The sequence below is a fragment of the Numenius arquata genome, chromosome 7 (genome assembly GCF_964106895.1).
Source record: "Numenius arquata chromosome 7, bNumArq3.hap1.1, whole genome shotgun sequence".
Classification (NCBI taxonomy): Eukaryota; Metazoa; Chordata; class Aves; order Charadriiformes; family Scolopacidae; genus Numenius; species Numenius arquata.
In genome coordinates, this window is record NC_133582.1 from 38,552,478 (window position 1) to 38,571,008 (window position 18,531).

At 41.7% G+C, this 18,531-nt stretch overlaps 1 protein-coding gene across 2 annotated transcripts in view; it reads right to left on the reverse strand.

Moving 5' to 3' along the window:
- STAC (SH3 and cysteine rich domain) overlaps positions 1-8,979 on the reverse strand; it is a 78,814-nt gene extending 69,835 nt beyond the window's left edge. For both annotated transcript variants that reach the window (XM_074150757.1, XM_074150756.1), the window contains exon 1: positions 8,863-8,979. In XM_074150757.1, the coding sequence (XP_074006858.1) occupies positions 8,863-8,979 (117 nt within the window). The remainder of the gene's footprint in view (positions 1-8,862) is intronic.
- Between the last annotated feature and the right edge of the window lie 9,552 nt (positions 8,980-18,531).

The following is an 18,531-nucleotide window of genomic DNA, read 5'->3' on the forward strand; positions in this document are numbered from 1 at the left end:
GCATGTGTGGCATTTTAATAAAGCTTTTAAATGGCACTCAGAAACGGAGCATATTAAGTCTACAGAAAAGAAAAGCATTCAAGTTCTTACTGTTACTCACCTAAAGGACCCTGTCTGCAATTCCATGTCGGACTCGCAGCCTCCTGTGGCTGGGAAACACCTCTCTCTTACAATTATTAATGCTATGGCATTTTCTAAGTTTCACCACTGCAGCCCCTAAACTATAATGCTTTCATTTGACAGTGCTTAGCAAACTACTCTCATCAGCTAAAACCAGGTCAGGTAAGAAATGCTGACCTGTCAATGGGAACACTTCTGCGAGCGCCTAGCACTTTTATGCGAAAGTACAGACATAAGGCTCATTTCTAAATAAATAAGAAGATATGCAAGCCGTTTGTCCCATTTGTCATATTCAACTGCTGATGCCAAAGACACAAGAAGTCGGCTTTTCAGACACCCACTGTAAATAAGTTTTGCAGAGTTCCTGAGTTGCATTCCCCGACAAGGAGCATATATTTTATCAGTTGGTCTACTGAACCAAGGGAGTTTCCTCTAGCAGAGGCATATGTCAAAGGGAAACGAGGTCAAGTTATTTCAGTCATTCACACGTAGATTTCTCATTTTCGCAGCTGGTCCTCTTTGCTAATGAACACGCAAAGTTTGCTTATGCTTTGGCTAGAATATAGATGTTCACTTGCCTGGAAAAGGCCTTTTAACATTGATTGCTCTTTTAACACAGAATAACCATTTGTCTATGCAACTGGAAGTTGTGTAGGACTAAATACTGTATTAAGAATATTCAACTCATACCCACATTTGAAAGATTAGCCCTCTGCCAGACGAACATGAACACACATTTACCAAATATCTTCCACCTATCACGAGTATACAGCAATGGCTCAGGGAGGCAACGGGAGAAATGCTCATCATCCAAGGAATTATCGTTTTCTATTAGGTGATTATGATTTGCTTTCATTTAAATTAAATAAAGCATAAGGGAAAAATGAACCTCTAAGCCAAGTTTTGGATTTCAAGGGGATAGCCTTCGATTGCTCTGCTCCCTTGAAGAAATTCCAAGCCTTCAGCACTCTCAGCTCCCTAGGGATATATTTTAGACCGCATCACCCTTTGGAGGGTGACAGAGAAGGACCCAAGCTAGTGTGTCTGTCCAAGGGTATGAAGGTCTTAGCAGTGGTCTGGAAAGCAGCACAGCTGTGTAAGCAGATCATTGCATCTGCTAACAAGTGCTGTCTCTCGGAAAGTACCGAGTGCTGAGGAACCCACACGATCACAGGTTGTGGAACAGCCTTGACCTTTGCTAGCCTGGAGGGGTCAGGTTAGAGACATGCTTCATTGATAAAGACGACCGATCAGAAAGGGTCAAGTACTTGTACGTGCTCGAATGAGTGAAAAAGCATAGAATTTCTTCAAAGCAAATCTGTTAATAATACCTGAAATAGGAAAAAAAAAAAAAAACAACAAAAAAAAAACCACCAAAAAACCACTCTGTGAATGTGTGCTCCTGGCAAACTGCATGAAAACAGTTACCTCAAAAAGGAAATCTGGAATAAGCAAAGCGTCCACAAAGAATGGTGGGTAAGGGAACAAGAGAAAGAAAAAGAGAAAAAAAATGGTACACAAATAAAACTGGAGCCTTCAAGCAGAGTTCCTCAGGCCTAAGCATGTTGTCAAGAAAAGTTGAGGGAGTCCTTGCAAAAGGTACTTAAGGAAACGTCAATGGATTGATGCAGGCTAGGGGAAGCTAAAGAAGAAGCAGGCTGTGGTACAGTAAGGATGAGATAAAAGACTGGCTCAGAATTTAACAAACACTTCATTTTACTTTCTTCCCATAACAATGATCCTGGGGCAAAATAATAGGAATAATAGGAGAGAGGCTGCAGAAATGGATGGCATGATATTACAAAAGCAGTTCAATGTGCCTGCTGAGGTGAAAGGGAGAAAAGAAACCATTTAATCTCCATTACAAAATTTACTTTGGAAGTCAGGGAACAAGTTTTCTTAACAAGCTTTATCAAGCCAGAAATGATACAAAGTAAAATAGAAGTCTTTTTCAAGAGGTGGGAAAAGCGATCCCAGCAAATACAGATTTGTAGATCTGACTATGCAACCAAAAGGGAATTTGTTAGACTGAAAAGAAGGGAAGTGGTGAAGAAATTTTAAGTAAAGTTCAATGGAAGATGGCTACTGTTGAAAGGAGAAGTACTAGGTTGAAGGAAGGTTGTTGGTACAGTTCTTCAAAGAACAGCCCTGGTCTAGTTTAAGGGTCAGTCTTGCACTCTGTATTTTTATTACTGAATTTGATGCAAAGATTAGGCACGTCGTAAGGCCATTTCCCTCTGACCTGAAGTTGGAGGCATTGTCAAAACTGAGGAGGCCTGGGGCTTGAGGAATGGAGTCACAGAAACATGATGAAGTTCAACTGTGGAAATGCAAGCTTGTGCACCTGATCGAAACCACTTCAGATGAGGACAGACAAATCTATCCCGGATCCACTGGAAATTACGGAGAAACAGAATGGCAATCTCTGGTTGACCAAGGGGAGAGTAGGAGACAGAAACAGTATACAGTAATGACCTTAGCAGACATCAGAAGCATGGTTTCTGGGAAGGTTAGCGAAGTATTAGTGATACTGTACAAGATCTCGTGTAGAATACCATACACAAATTCAGGCACCCTTTTTCAAGAAAGATTATTCAAAACTGAGACAGGTGCACAGATCTGCTACTAGAATGAGATGAAGAATGGAGAGCTGAGCTTATGTCAGGCTAGCTTGTTTAGTCTGGAAAATAAAAGGTTGGGAAGAGATATAAAAGTCTATTCTTACGTGATGGAAACCTGCACCAAGAATGGAAAAGAGATGTTTAAGCTAAAGCAACATTATCAAAATTACAATGCCACACAAGCTGGCCAGAAATAAAGTTAGATTGGAATCAGATGGGAGCGAGGGGCAGAGGGCATCCGTTAGCCATTACACCATCCAGGTGCTGGGAGAGCCTTTTAAAAGTAGTGGTAAAACCTGAATTCAACAGAATTACTTTATGAAAAAGAATACGGTACAAGAGACAGAGGTGGAACTCGGTCTGTCTTCCAGCTTTGAAAACAACTAGTTTTGTTTCAGTGAAAATTTACACTTTTTTTAGATCCTTTTTTTTTACCACACCAGATTCCAGTCAAGTCATCTTCATTTGTTGAAAGGTAATAGACATTTTCTTCATTTTGGCAAGGTAGAAAGTGTGGATAGAAGAGAATGAACTGATCACATTTCTATGTTGCCTTAGATATCTCAATGTGCCTAGGAACTGATCTGACATATATATCAAAGCGAAAGCAATACCAGAGTGTTTTGATCAGAAAAAGAGTAAGAAAGAGAGAAAAGTCAAAATAAATGTAAATACGAGAACAAGACTGCTCAAGGAATTGTTGATAGGATAGACTATTACTTTCTTGCTCTTAATGAAATCCTCCTGTACATAATTTGTTCTAAGCTTCATCAAAATACATAAAAATACTTAAGCTCATTTCTTTCCCTCAGTCTTACCTTCACAGTATGTACTCACCATTTTATGCAGAGGCATGGAGGTAAGATTAAGAGGGAGAAACGTTTTTTTTATTCCCCTTTTACAGGATTTTTTAAAGCTGTTTGGTATTCCTTTGAAGACTACAGCAGTAGTTTACATTCTGGATATTTATCACTGGTGTGGAGGGTGAAACACTAACTGTACACCACACTCCCTGCCCTTTTAAAATATTAATTGATGAGTAACCATTTATGGAGCCTCATAAACTATTAACTCTTTAAGTGGGGAAGATCTCTGCTTAACAGCATAGCACAAATCCTAGATGATTTAAATCCCATGCAATCCTATTAAAATCCAAAAAGTTTCAAGCTGTTTACGTTAGTTCAGTATCTAATATTAACACCTGGTTTTGAAACCTCACGTATACATTATTGGTCTATTGGACCAGCAGGACAGGGGAAAGTACGTTCAACCTTCTTGACTGCTGTGGGAATATACATAAATGAAGTCTACATCTTGAACTTCATTGCGTAATCCATTTTTTGGCTTGCTACTTTTCAGCAGCTTCCATTTTATGTACTACATATGAGGTTAAGCCAGCGTTTGAACAATTGTGCTACATCTCCTGAATTGCCATCCTTGAATTTGAAGACAATAGTCTGTGTTTCCCTGAATGCTGGCCACTGGATAGTCAGTGTATGGAAGTGTCAGACTAAGACAGACTCATTTATTTTGTGAAATACATAGTCCAGATGCTATATTTATTTGGACGTCTAGTTTCTTTTTATTTTTTTATTCTTTTTCATTTTTCTGCTACTCATCTTACCTAACGGACCTGAGTGTAAGCAATTTGTTAGGCCTGTGATCTTGTGATTCAGCGGAAAATTTTGAAGCTATCACACCAAAGATGCATGACTGCAGTACGTAACAATTACAGCCGGACTTTAAAAATAAAGTAGATGGAAATGGGCAAAGCTGTGAAAAAATTGGCCTTCACAGCTATCCACTGATATCTACAAATATGTAACTTTTACAAAACAGATTGCCTGCAATGGCAGCAACAGGGCTTGATACCCCTTCTGGGGTGTATGAGAGAGCCTGCCAGATGTTTAACATACTTGAACACTAATAGCTTGAAGATCAGCAGTGCTGACCAACCCTGCTGATACTAGCTCAAACATTATAGACGCTAAACCTTCTCCCCAAACTTAAGAACAGTAAGGGAATTTTCTAAGATGTACTCTATTATTTATGAATACCTCCAGCCTATATTGACAATACAGCGATGGCTTGACTCACACCTAAAGAAATTAGCAGATGGGCTCTTTCCTCTTCCTATAGAAATGCAAGTTAAATATAAGAAGGATAAAGCCAACAGAGTTATGTGCCAACTATGCCAAAACATAAAGAAATATTGCCAAGTGTCGGACTTTTTTTCTTTAGACACATATTCCTTCAAATTTTACTAAATTCCAAGGTACCTTTACATGACAGACATGAGAAATATGATCTCTAATTGCTGCTACTAGATTTCTGCTTATATTGCTAAGTTAGTGATGGTACAAGTGTGCAGCGTGTCTTTGATTGCTACCACAAGGAAGAAATTTTCCCTTAGGATTCATTAGCTAATGACTTCCTCCCTCTCCGAGTTGTAAATCTACAAAAGTCCTTAGCAAACTGGTCATTTGCCTTCTTGGAAGCCAGATACGAAGGATCCAAACAGGTGGGAGCCATAACTATAAACAGATGAAGGTAATAGAATTGTCAGCTACGTGTATTTGTATGGTACCTTCCCGAAGTTATTCTCCTAGTAAACTTTAAGTACCCACTCAAGTCATACTTAGGTGTGAAGGAAACATTTTCAAGAGCCAATAAATTAATTTAATAAATTAATTATTAGTTTTGCGACACTCCTAACTGTTCAAGCTCTAGGGGTTTTAGCACAGTAGTGGTATATATAGGGCTACAGGATGGCCCATTTATAGTGTGTTTGCTACGCTTTGAACACCTATTCGAAGCTATATTAATGAGACAGTACACTGAAGGTGCTATGTTTAAAGTACTTGAGGACAGATAACCCAAAAGACACAGTTGCTATATAGAGCAATATATATACACTATGCTATAGGGCAAACACGTGCTTGTAATGAACATGTAAATGGATTTGGATTTGCTCTTAGGGCCCAGGAAATGTGCTGTGTTCAAAGTGTATTTGAATTTCCTCATTCTGGCCAGTTGTGCTAAAGTCCAGGTATTAAGGTGTTCAGGATGAGGAGGACATGCGTAACAGTCTAGTCTTTAAGCTTCAGCATCCGGGTGTGCTCCCCTCTAAATATGCTCCTAATCCACAGGAAAAGGTGGTGGAGGCTTCAGCATTTATTAAAGAGTGAGCTGCTTTCCTGTGACAGGGGCTTGTGACTAACACATGAGAGTCATTCTTCCAAATTTCAGCTATTTGGTAGCAGCCTGAAGTTCTGTCTCTCAAGCTCAGGCCAGTCAGGAATTGCAATATCTCCTCTGTGTCATCTTTTGAGCCCACATCTTCTGGAGTGTGCTAGAGAAAACTCTTTTTCTGGACTTTGGTATTACAAGGGACTATATGCCAGAGTTGTCTACGATTACACCGGACTGGAAGCAAGCTTGCCACGTTAGTTCTACATTAGTTTCTCAAATTTGTTTTTCTGCTGAAAGGTTTTCAAATGCACTTTGAAGGTTGCTATTATCGATGTTGTTTCTGTTCCTATATTTGGAGTCATAATAGTGTTTTGCCACAGAAACAAGTAATTGTGGGGTAATCAGATACTGCACAAACTGTTCTGCAGTAACTGCAGCAGACGTGAACTTGTTAACCCATGCAACAGAAAGTACCTGAAGAAAGCTCAGCCCTCTGTGAATGACAGGACAGGTCCCTCAGCAAGGGACACAGATGGATAAAAGCTTGGACACATACCCTTGGCACGTACTGTCATGCCTTTGTTGCAGTCTTTAGCTTTTGAAGCACATCAGTTCTCTTAGGAAAAAAAAAAAAATCACCACAAACCATATTTTCATGAAATCATTGAGAATTTTTCCATCCTGTTATTTAGTAGGACGAAAAAAAATAAAACTTATCTCATTACCCCAGTGATCACAAGGTTCTTTTGATTCCATCTACTGAAATGAGAATACATCATGCTTTCTGATCATATTTGCAGTTCTAAAATGTAAATACGCAGATTATATGTTTACTAAAAATATCTGTTTGCAAGTAATGGCATCAACTGCACAGTCATGGCTTTTGCCTATTCCAGTGTATCACTTCAAATGCTCACAAGACTGGAAAAATTGATGATAATAACACTGGATTATAAAACAGTTTGTAGTCTATTTGTTCTCTGGGCACACATGCCTAATTCCTGTTGTCATCCTTTCAAGTGCACAGACACACTAACAGCAAGAAGGAACCCTACATGCAGCACTTCACTTGCTCTCAGTTTAGGATTCATGCTGGTCAGGTTGCCTTGGGCACGGCGCTCGGTGACCCAGTGGGGAAGTCCCTCAAGCACCATTGTAATGAAGTGCCTCACCGTGTGAGTGGCACCTCGAGCTCCATGACCACGTGCCCAGGACCAAGTGAGGACCATAGCTGGGAGCACAGGTAGCGCACAGCCCGCCAGGCCCTGTGCACAGCCCAGCATCCATGAGGAGATGGCACTGGCAGTGTCGTGAAGGATCAAGTGCCTTTTGGGACCTCACTGGGGGGCTGAGTTTCCCACTGGCCAAATAACAATTTAGCAATTCCAGAGAAGTGGTCTCAGGGAGGGATTTAGGTACTGATCAACCGAATCCTTTTAGAGCCTGGGGTTAAACCAATAACCCGTTTACTTTTCATTTTCCATCAACCAGGAAAACTGCAGCAGTGTCCCAGTAGTGCTGAATGTGTAGAGTGAATAGCGTGTGCTATTGCTGCTGGGAGAGCTCTTTTCTTTTAAAGAGGCTGTTTTACATAGGGAATACCTTAGTTCTCCTCCTTGGAGTATAGCATCTAATAAAAAAAAAAATCCCAAAGCCCGCGTCAGAACTCTACCCACACAGACAGATAATTTCGACTCACTCTCCAGAAACCGAGCTGTAACTGTGGAATAACGTAGCAGTCTTCCTACAGCAGAGCCAGCCAGCCGCTGCCTTTAGACTCGGGCCAGCACAAACCCTCCCTGTCAAGCAGCCGTTCTGCTCATATGGTACCTCCTAAGGCTCGACCCAGCTGTAAGCTCCCAGGGACAAGGACTTCCCTATTTTTCCATGTTTACACAGTACACAGCATCACTATGAAGTTCACAGGAAGATCTGTCAGGTACTATCATAATATCAATCACAAGTTAGTAATAAAGAATCACAGAATGCTATGGGCTTGGAAGGGACCTCTGGAGATCATCTAGTCCAACCCCCCTGCCAAAGCAGGTCCACCCAGAGCAGGTTGCACAGGAACATGTCCAGGCGAGTTTTTAATGTCTCCAGAGATGATCGGTAAAAGCACATTATCCAGGTAAACTCCAAAGAACATTCATTATGTAAGGTTACTACTTTTCTCCCTTTACCTCTCTATCTTCAAAGTAACATACTGCCAGGCAGAAAAACTTTTCATACTCAAGCCAATTAAAAATTCAGAGCCATGCTGTTTGAGCTGGAAGTTGGTTTTCAGTAACGTAAATTGAACCACATTTAAAAATTAATAAATAAATAAAAGGCTGTGAGAAAAAAATCCTATTCTGGGGGGTGTACATAAAGATTAATGTGCCCAAACTGTCACTTACATCCTTTTTCAACTGCTGGCTTGTTAAACAGTGAAAGTTCACTGCTGGGTCTGCCAAAGAAGGTGAGGCAGGTGAAACATCCCAAGCCCCCAGGGAAAATTCTCTTCTCTGAACCTGTGAGAAAAATCAATCTTTCCAACCACAAACAAAATCCTTTAAGTGATCTGATGCTTGGTGTGAAAATGGCTAACAACATCTACTGGTCCCAGTCCCCTCCCTGAGCCCCACCACTCCCCCAGGTCCTTACTGTAATAAGGAGGAGAAAACGCAAGCAAAAATCCCCAAACCCAACCATCTCAAAAGGCAGGTATTTTCCCAGCTCAGACTCCTGAGCTCCCCAGGTGACAGGGAGAATTCAGAAGTAGGAGTGTCAGAGCAGGCACCGCAATCAGAGGTGGCTCATAGCACTCTACCTCTGATCCTGGCACAGGGCTCCAAATGAAAATCAAAACAACACATCTCTCTTCAAAACAAGGACAGAGGACAACAAGAGTAAAAAAAAAAATATAAAAATCTCATTCTCTGTGTACCTTTGATTCCTGGCTGGTAGTTGATGCTGGAGAGGGGGGCTGCTCTGTGCTCTCCACTTCATTCTCTTTCTCCACACTATCCACGCTGACTTCAGTCGTGCTGCTTGGAGGAATCATTTTGCGTCTAAACCACTGCTACTATCAGGAAAAAAGCTACAGACCTTCCTCGCTTTTTTTCATTTAACGTCCTCTTTCTTCTCTGCTCTTCTGGAGTGAATGAACTCCGACCACTCGGTTTCACTACATTTGCAAGGCTAGAATTCTCTGGATTTTCTTTTTTTTTCTTCTCCTCCTCCTCCCCCTCTTCCTCCTCTCCCTCCCTCCTCCCTCCCCGATGCGATATGTTATCGATGGCTCTGTAGGTCAGTTGTGTGCCTGCTCCCGTGTTTTCCCCAGTCCTCCTCCCCTCCGCCTGAAGCCTGGAGGTAGGGAGCAGAGTCGTGACCGTCAGCCCCGCTATCAGAGGGGAGTGAGCCGAAGCAGAAAGCTCCAGCCACGCACACACACACGGGGCACTGGAGGGAGGAGTTGTATTTCTAATGCTGTGAATAGCTTTGGAGGAGCATGTGCTGTCATAGTAGTGAAAGAAAGTAATGCGCGCATGCACACACACACACACATGCACACAGAGAGGCAAGGCAGTGAGTATGAGGTTTGGAAGCATTTTACCTTTCAACAGGCTGGAGAAGGCAGAGTTTGAAGGGCAGCTTTATATTCTTACAAGTCTGATCCTGAAGAAGGACTCTAGAAACAGAAGAGACAAAATGAACCTTCCCTTATCTCGTCCCAGAGAAGATTATTTAAAATCCTAGCTACCCAGCGTCTCTAAAGCTCCCACCTTGCCTTACATCCCAAACTTGCTAGTAAGTGACAGGACAGGGCCAAGGGAGAGTCACCTGTGGATCCACATGTTCCTTGCTCCCCTCCCGCGCAGGCAAGCCCAGCTCTGAGCCATGCACACGCAAGCAGGGTCCGCTGGAGCTCCCGCTACTGCACACATCCTATACCTGTAGGTTGTCATAGTGATAACACTCCATCAGGCAGTGACAGAGCAGATGCAGCCATCCAGAAGGGCCTGCTGGCTTCCCCCCGTGCTGTCATTCCTGAGGATACGGTACCTGAAGTCACGCTTGGGGCTGCAGTAGTATCGGTAGAAGGTCAGCACGACTTTGCTGGCTGGCTCAGATTGCTTTATATTGCTCGAGTCTTTGCCTCTGATTTAAATCTGTTGCAAAGGTGCCTGCCAGCTCTCTCCCCTGCTGAATTAAGGTCCGTGTTGTGAGAGGTTGAATGGAAGTGCTCCCCACCAGATATATGCTTTGCAGAGCAGAAGCCACTCCATATGGCTGGTGGAGATGCCTCTTTCATTTAAAGAAAACAGAAAAAATGCAATGCAAACATGTTTCCAACAAGCAATACTTACATCCTGGAAAGTGAGAAGAAAAAAAAATTGTTGCTTAGCTGATCTGTACTGGAGGTAATGTGTTCGGAGGTGATTTGCTGAGGTCTGAGTCAGAGAGGAGCTTCAGTATCTTGGAGTTCTGGGAGGGGGTACCAGATTCCATTCCAGCACCATCCCTTAGAAACACAGCTGCTACCTGGGGGCTGCCTTGCAGGTCCCCTCCACCTCAAATAATCCATGCCTGAAAGTAAAGACAAGTTTTCAAGATAGTAGGGGTTATACGGATGAAAGCCAGAGCAGAAATTGTCCTGCAGTCTCTGTATTCTTAATAACTATGCAGAAGCTAGGAAAAAACCTAGCTTTTCTTTGAATCTCCAGGGAATTTTCAGGACTGGTAGTTAGATGGGGGGAAAAAAGCTGTATTTCTTTGAAACAGAGCATATAAGATACTGAAATCTTTAGCAGACGATAAACATGAAATGCTGCAATGCTATTTGTACAGCTACTTCAGAGAAAAAATGAGCCTTAGGAGTCTGCCAGTAGGACCTATTATTTGGCCTGCAGTCACTAACACCATTCCAAAGATCAAAAAGAGAACACTGGTTGCTGTTGTGGTAGTGTCAGTGACAAGTGAGATTGAAGCAAGGAAATACAGAGCTCAGAGGGGCAGATTTGGCAGGTAAGTAAAAGAATTTATTTCCAAGGGTTTGGTTTCTAAAATACAGGAGTGTCTTAGACGGTTCTCATCAGAGCCGGAGGAATTCTCCAGGTGCAAAGCTCATGTCTTCCACTCAGCAAGTGAGATTTGGGCTTTGCTGTAAAATCAGCCTCTTAGAATCATAAAATTGTCCAGGTTGGAAAGGACCTTTCAGATCATCTAGTCCAACCATCAACCTAACCCTGATAAAAACCATCACTAAACCATGTCTCTAAGCACTATGTCAACCCGGCTTTGAAATACCTCCAGGGATGGGGCCTCAACCACTGCCCTGGGAAGCCCAGTCCAATGTGCAATAACCCTTTCCGTGGAAACATTTCTCCTAATATCCAATCTGAACCTCCCCTGGGGCAACTTGAGGCCATTTCCTCTTGTCCCATGGCCTGGGACTTGGGAGAAGAGACCGACCCCCCCTGGCTACACCCTCCTTTCAGGGAGTTGGAGAGAGCGAGAAGGTCTCCCCTCAGCCTCCTTTTCTCCAGGCTGAACACCCCCAGCTCCCTCAGCCTCTCCTCATAAGACTTGTTCTCCAGCTCTCCCCTCACCAGCTTCGTTGCCCTTCTGGAATGAGCAATGAGGGGGAATGGCTAGAGTCACAGTTTGGGAGAATTAGGGCAGCTGTGGGCAACAGAGACCTTGGTAGGGAGACAGTGACTGAATGCTCCAGCTCTGGCAGCGGTATCCTTCCCTGATGGTGACAGCCAAGTCAGGGCCAGGGTATGGGGCTGTTCTGCATGCCCAGCAATATGACAGGTGAGGATCATGAAAACTAGCTTTTGTCCTGTTCCCCAGCAGTGTTGTAAACCAGCCTTTCCTGTTAAGAGGCTCAAAACCATCTTCTTGTTAACTGGTAGGTCACCTTTGAAATAGACTTGGAGTGGCTGGTTAATAGTTAAAGCTCTAAGCGTTGTAAAATCCTGCACACATTTTGCATGAGAGGCTTGTAACGTCATGACTGTGTAAGTGACTATCATACCACTCTCTACTCTTTTTTTTTTGTTGTTGTTGTTTTACCAAATTAGTACTGACACCTGCTGCACTCCCTCTCTTCTCCCAATTACTCACTTGTCAACCACGACTGATCTGTCAGTTTTTTGACAATTAGCCTGGGAAAGATGAGTCAAACCTAAAAATCTTACCAAAAAAGCAAAAAGGAAAAGAAGCTGGATTTCTTATAATTTTATTTCCTTCCAAAGGAGCTGGCTATTGAAAATCAAATATTCGGTATAACAAAACAGACTGATCAAATTAGATGAACCTACATCTTCCTCTCTCTCCCACGCTTCACTCCCTGAGAAGTTAGACTTGTGATTACTGCTGATCAGTCTCTAAGTGAAGGTACTCGGCGGAAATATGAGCACTGCAGCACATTGCTAAACAGATTCTGTAGTGAAGAGATGAGTGTAGATTTTCTGGAGTGGGGAAAGGCAATTTGGATGAATAATACATGAGAGCTGATTCTCAGCCCCCAGCTGAAGTTGTTGCACCGTGTAAAGGCACTTGAATGTTGCCCGGAGTCACCACCAAGCCTTCCCTTGCTGAGTGGTGTGAGGCTGTTTGCCTGAGTGCTACACCTTGTCCGTCTTCCCTTCCTCCCTCCCGCTCTCTGGCCACACACACAAAGGTGTTGGGGTGTGATGCAGAGCACTCCTCTGCGCCCAGTCCTGCAGTTCTCCCTAAGCTCTAGCTGCAGCCAGCACGACTCGAGCATCCCAGAGGCTCCTGACACCAGGAATATATACACACTGTCATACTGCCAAGTCCTACCTGCTGTCTAGCTCCACCATGGCAAGACTAAGCCGATGTAAGGGGTTTTGGCCCATTCCGTGTTCTTTGGCCTTCTTTTTCTGGTACAGACATTCTCCTGAAGTATTTGAGCACCTTTCTGCAAAAGAGGTACATGAGTAGAGCTGGATTTCAGATCCAGATTTCAGACTTTTCAGATATGAAATTGGTACTTATCAAAAGACGTTATTCCTGTTTAAACCCCTATGTGTTTACTACAGAAAAATAAGGAGTAAAAAAGGAGAGAGGGAGCTATAGGTGTCATTATTTACTGCCTGGCACATAAACCATCCCACGCTCCTGAGGGAAGATGGTATAAGGGAGCATACAGAGATGATACTGCTCATAAATGGCACTGGTTTAAAGCACTATGTACCTCTCTCTAGAAATGTACAAAGCAGTGAGGAATCAGGCTGGTTGCCACCAAAGCAGAGCCCTCAAAGGAAAGAGGAATTAAGTCTACTGAGAGTCCAGCTTCCAAGAGGATACAGACTGAGCGCCACAGAAAAAAAGCTATTAGACACAGGAAAAAAAAGGTTGCAGTTCTGGCACTTGCAGTGAAACTTGATCAGCTTCTCCCAAAGTCCCTCAGCACAATTTGTGAGTGTTCCAGGTGAGAAATAGTAGCTTAAGTTCTTAGTCAATTCAATTTTGTCTTTGTGGAAACTGGCAACGGGATACCCTTCTAGTGCCATTTGTGATGGGAATTTTACTTTTGGCATGGTGTATTTGGCCAGATGTACTGGTGGATGCCTTCACTAGGCTCTCCTCTCAAATATCCACTGTCGCCCACAGCTGGCTACTAGGCTCCGAAGAACAGACCATTGCTCTAGTGGAGTCTCTGCCTGTGTTTCCAAGTAACAGGCTTGCGGGCACTTCTCGCCGGCAAACGTTGTACCCACAGAGAAAAGAATATTAAAATACTATCAGGTGGCCAGGTTTTTTCTGTTTGTAGTCACACACCCCTTGCCTGCTTTCAGTACAATCTTGGCAGTTCATTGAGCAGCTAATATAGTAACAGCCTCTCCCGGATTCTGCTTATCAAGGGCTACAATCACCAGCTCATCAGGATGGAAGCACAAGCTGGTCAATGCTCTGAAAGCATTCCCAGTACTAATGGGATACTGGCGGTTTGCATTTTGACTAAATGATCTCAAAGTACTTTTTAGAGTTAAAGCATTAAGCCTCCCACTGCTCCAGGGAGTGATTATACTGTAGCAAACGAGTAAGGGTGGAGGAAGCCAAACCAACAGATTTGTGCTTGTACTTAAGCAGGGAGAAAAATGGAACCTCTGCCTGAGTATTAATTTCAAAACCCTCTTTCTCTCCATCCACAGCAATGCCACAGGGAGCGATGCAGAGATCACGCTGCAACTTGGGCAATCTGAATCTGTCTTTCAGAGAGATCACGACGAGATCGAAACGCTGCTACCCAGACATCCAGCCCAGGAGGAAGAAGAATACTGCATGCTCTTGTGACAGCAAGAAATGTTTGAGAAGGGGAGAAGAGGATGTAATTATAAAAGCTGGAATTTAGCCAAGATACAGCATGTAATATGTTCAGTCTTACAAAATGCATTGCAATACCTTTAAATAACCAGCGACAGTCCCGACCTGATTTTACATCTCTGTTGGCAATATGATTTCTTCTCACTTTTTATAGGAATACGATATAAAAAGAAGAGGCCGGTGGAATCAGTAGCACCATTTCCTGCAACTCACAGATGCTCCTAGAAATTCCTGCCATTTAGTAACCATTTACTGACTCACTCCAATATGACTGGAGCAGGAACGCCCTGAGCCAATTCAATGGGTTGCTGCAGTGGTGATTTAGCCATGTACTAAATTCTTTCAGGGTATCCACCCTCCAAATACTTAAAGAGATAAAAAAGATATGATAATTAACATCATCTCCTCCACTCTTTCTGGACTCTGCTTTAACCTCACTTCTGTTTCATTCGATAGTCATTAAGACTCTTCCTGATGGCTCTCAGTACCACTCAGAAGGGTCTCAAATAATCATACCATCTCAGCCAGCTCTATCTACCTCTTTTCCTCATCCTTTTCCAAAGTGGGGTGGGAGGAATCCCCAACAGGGTCACCACCCTGGGTATTGGGCATATTTTTTTTTTCTGAAAGGCTTTCGAGAGGAGGGAGCTTTCAATCGCCTCTTTCTTTCCTAGACCTTCCTTGACCTGAACTGTTCCTTGAATTCCTTTGTCCGAGTGTTAGCCTTTCCAGACGTATAACAGCTTGCAGGGCTTTACTGGATTTATCTCAGGTTCCTGTTTTGTCCATTCACTCTGGTATTGAATACCATCACCATGACCTATTTCTTAACTAATGTCAGTGAAAACGCATTGAGAGCAACGTTTTGCTTAGACTGTAAATAGAATCCAAAATAAGATCTGGCAAACATTCCCAGCATAGCTGGTGGTGAACATAAGGATATGTATATGCATTTTTTTTTTTTTCCATATAGATATCTTATGGCTACGCACCAAATTTAAAAGGCTGTGCATGCACAGTATTTCCTGTCTTCGGTAGTTACAGCATGCCTAGCACCGTAATATTTAGGCACAAACATGCATGCTGAATGCAAAATGAACCTTGCTGTCAACTGCAAACCTGCAATAGTTGCGCTATCATATTTCGCTTGGGAAGAAAAAAGGATTTCTCAGTGTGCCAATGACTTTTGTGAGGAAAGCGGAGCTTTTCTACAGGGTGTGGAAGAACTTCGTTACGCACAGCAAATCTTTTAAATGCCTTCAGACCCTACAGGATGAAAAGCTTTGTAGAAATACCAGAAATTGTCATTATCAAGATTAACATTCCACTCTATCAGATTAGTGCATGTGTCAACTGGAAGTGTGTATGAGGAGGGTTGCCCACAATTACGTAACTTGTTATAATGATCTATTACAGCTCTCAAATGAGAATAAAGAAAATAAATGTTCAGCCTGTTATAAATCTGATGTGAAAGCAAATATCTTACAGCCCAAATATATATTGGTTTTGTTCCTTGAATCTTGATAAGAATCAAAATTTGAAAGTTATTGATAGTAGCTGGGTTGTTATCTCTTTACATAGTTACCAGTTCAAAATAGAAATGGAAAGTAAAATTTGAATTAAGCAAAAAATAAAGGTACACCTTTAAAACACTGCAAGAGGTGCTCTCTAATGGTTTGTATTATTTTATTTAAAGCAATAAAAAGTCTTAGAGTCCACTGCAAAATGATAATAGGAAGATAAGTTTGTCTTCTTGGTAAAGACAGGTCTATCACTATCCTATGAGCCTATCAAATATAATCAATACCTTTTTAAAGGAATTGAGGTCAATTTACATAGAAAAAAATTAGATCTTAATATTAAGTCTACAAGCAGTGATAAACCTTTTAGTATTGTAGTTGAGAACCTTTCTACCCAGATTTCTTCATAGAAATAGCATCCATTTTTTAAAGTGCTCCAGTGCATACAATTGTTGTATTTTGTTGCTTAGAGCAATATGAGAGAATACAATCACTTACTTCCATTTGAAATCTCAACAAAGAACATTCTGGAGTCACTGCTTCTTTTGATAAGTACATATCACTGCCTCTTACTATTCAAAGGGGTCAAGCTCAGCTGCAAGAGCAAAAGATTTCACTAGCAAACATAACCAAGATTTTTAGAAGTACAAACGTCGGAAAAGAAGAGAAATAAAAATGAGGGGAAAATTGTCCTAAGTATGAGTGCCTTTACCTTCCACATTCATAACTATTTCTATTCTCCATTGGATTTAAGAAAAAAAATCCCTTAAGGTTTCCTTATGTTTGTTAGTCATACTGCTCCATAATTGTCAATCTGATGGCTCGGGGTGTTCAGGCAGAAAGGGATTGCACACAGGACCCAGTAAGAGCTGGACCTCTCCTCCTGCTGTTTCCAAGGAATGGGTTATCTCAAATTCAAATGCCTAATAACTGAGCTCTGTGGTTTCAGACTTTGAGTAAACAAGGTACTGGAGTGTGTTGTAGATTTATCCATAAAATTGGTCAAATTGATTTTGATAACTCAGACATTCAAAGTTACATGAATGATGATTTAGCTGATATAGTTCTGTACGATTTCAAAATTCTATTTTAATTTCGTAGTCCATAATACTTCTGTGTCTTATTAGTCTCTTTTACTGGACCAGGAGGAAAGAAAAGACTTCTGAGCAATGTGCTTCATTGCTCATTGCTGAAATCTGGAGGAAAAGCAAGTTACTGCAAATTCCTAGGGAGGGTTAATATTTGGGATGCTTTAATTTAGCTAAAAGCAGAAGTAAAAGAACTTAGCACAGGGGGCTGGACATGTATAAATTCAGGGGAGAAACACCTAAAGAAAGCAGCAGTTTTTGACGGAAGGGATAGCCATCATCTCATAATGTCAGGAATTATTTCAAACTTCTGAGATCCCTGATACAAGGAAATTCAGCAGGCTTGGTAGTACACATGACCAGAACACTCAAGAGATGCAGACTTAGGAAGATATAACTTCAGTCAGAAAAAAACCTTGATTCATGAGAAAATATGAAAAGGAAAGTACTAGTAATCAATCTGGAATGCAACAGATGAGATTCTATTTCCAAGGGGATGTGACCAGCTCTCATATAAACTTCCTGCATTTGCAGGAGTTCACATATCTAAATTATGAGCTCTTCAAGCTAGGTATTGTCCTTCTATTTTGAGTTTGTACAGCACCTAGCATCTAGTTTTGCTTTCTGTCTGGTCCTAGGTATTAGGGTAAAACAAACACATAATAATTTAGAAAAAAAAAGTGGATATGTGTCTACTCAATCCCAGTGGCACTATAAATCTAACTCGTGCAATATTTGGCCATGTTCAAAGATTTTATCACCAAAATTTTACCTTTGCTTTCCCCTCTATTTCCTAGCCCCCCCCCCCCCCCCCAAATTCTGTTACGATAAACAAAGTTCTGCTTTTCTGCACTGATTATTAGAAACTGGAGGAAGAAATAGGAAAACATTTTTTAAATATTTGTTTTTAAAAAACCCACAACAGTATTTTCAAGACTGAAAGCTTAAACAAAGACATTGAAACAAAAAAAACCTAGAAGCTAGACAGTAGTTTTATATATATATATACACACACATACATGTTCATATGCTACATACTCAGCATAGCAATGGCATCACGTTTTGTAGATGTGTTGAACAATATAGAGTAATAGGCAGTAATGCTCAGGAAAGATAGGGGAAAGATCACTGCAGCAAGGACTCCATACATCAAAAGAAGTAGTGTAGAGAATGATCTGATTTAGAAAAAAAATGTCTGCTGTGTGTTTGTGCGACCCCCTAATGAGAGCTTTGTGTAGGAAATCTATTTTTATCTTCCCCATAGAAAAGCAGAGAATGGGCAGAGCCGTGAACGACATGCTTTAACTGCAGACAGTTGGTAAAGGTTTTGACTTCTTCGGGATTTTTTTTTAATCCCATCGCACCCAGCGGAGTTGTAACGCTCCTTGCGATATGTCTTAAAAGCCATTTCCCCATGAACTGAAATACACTGTGCTTAAATCATCACGGGATTTTTCAAAAACACTTCATGGACATTTCTCTTCTTCCACAAATGTGAAAGCTGCCTTCCATTGACCTGGCCAGAAAATCTGGACCATAATCGAGCATTTTGCTGAAAATCCTAAATCCACTTTGGTCCAAAACAGTTTAGGTCTATTTTCCTTGTTATTATTATTTTTTTTTATTATTAGGCACCTAAAAATTACT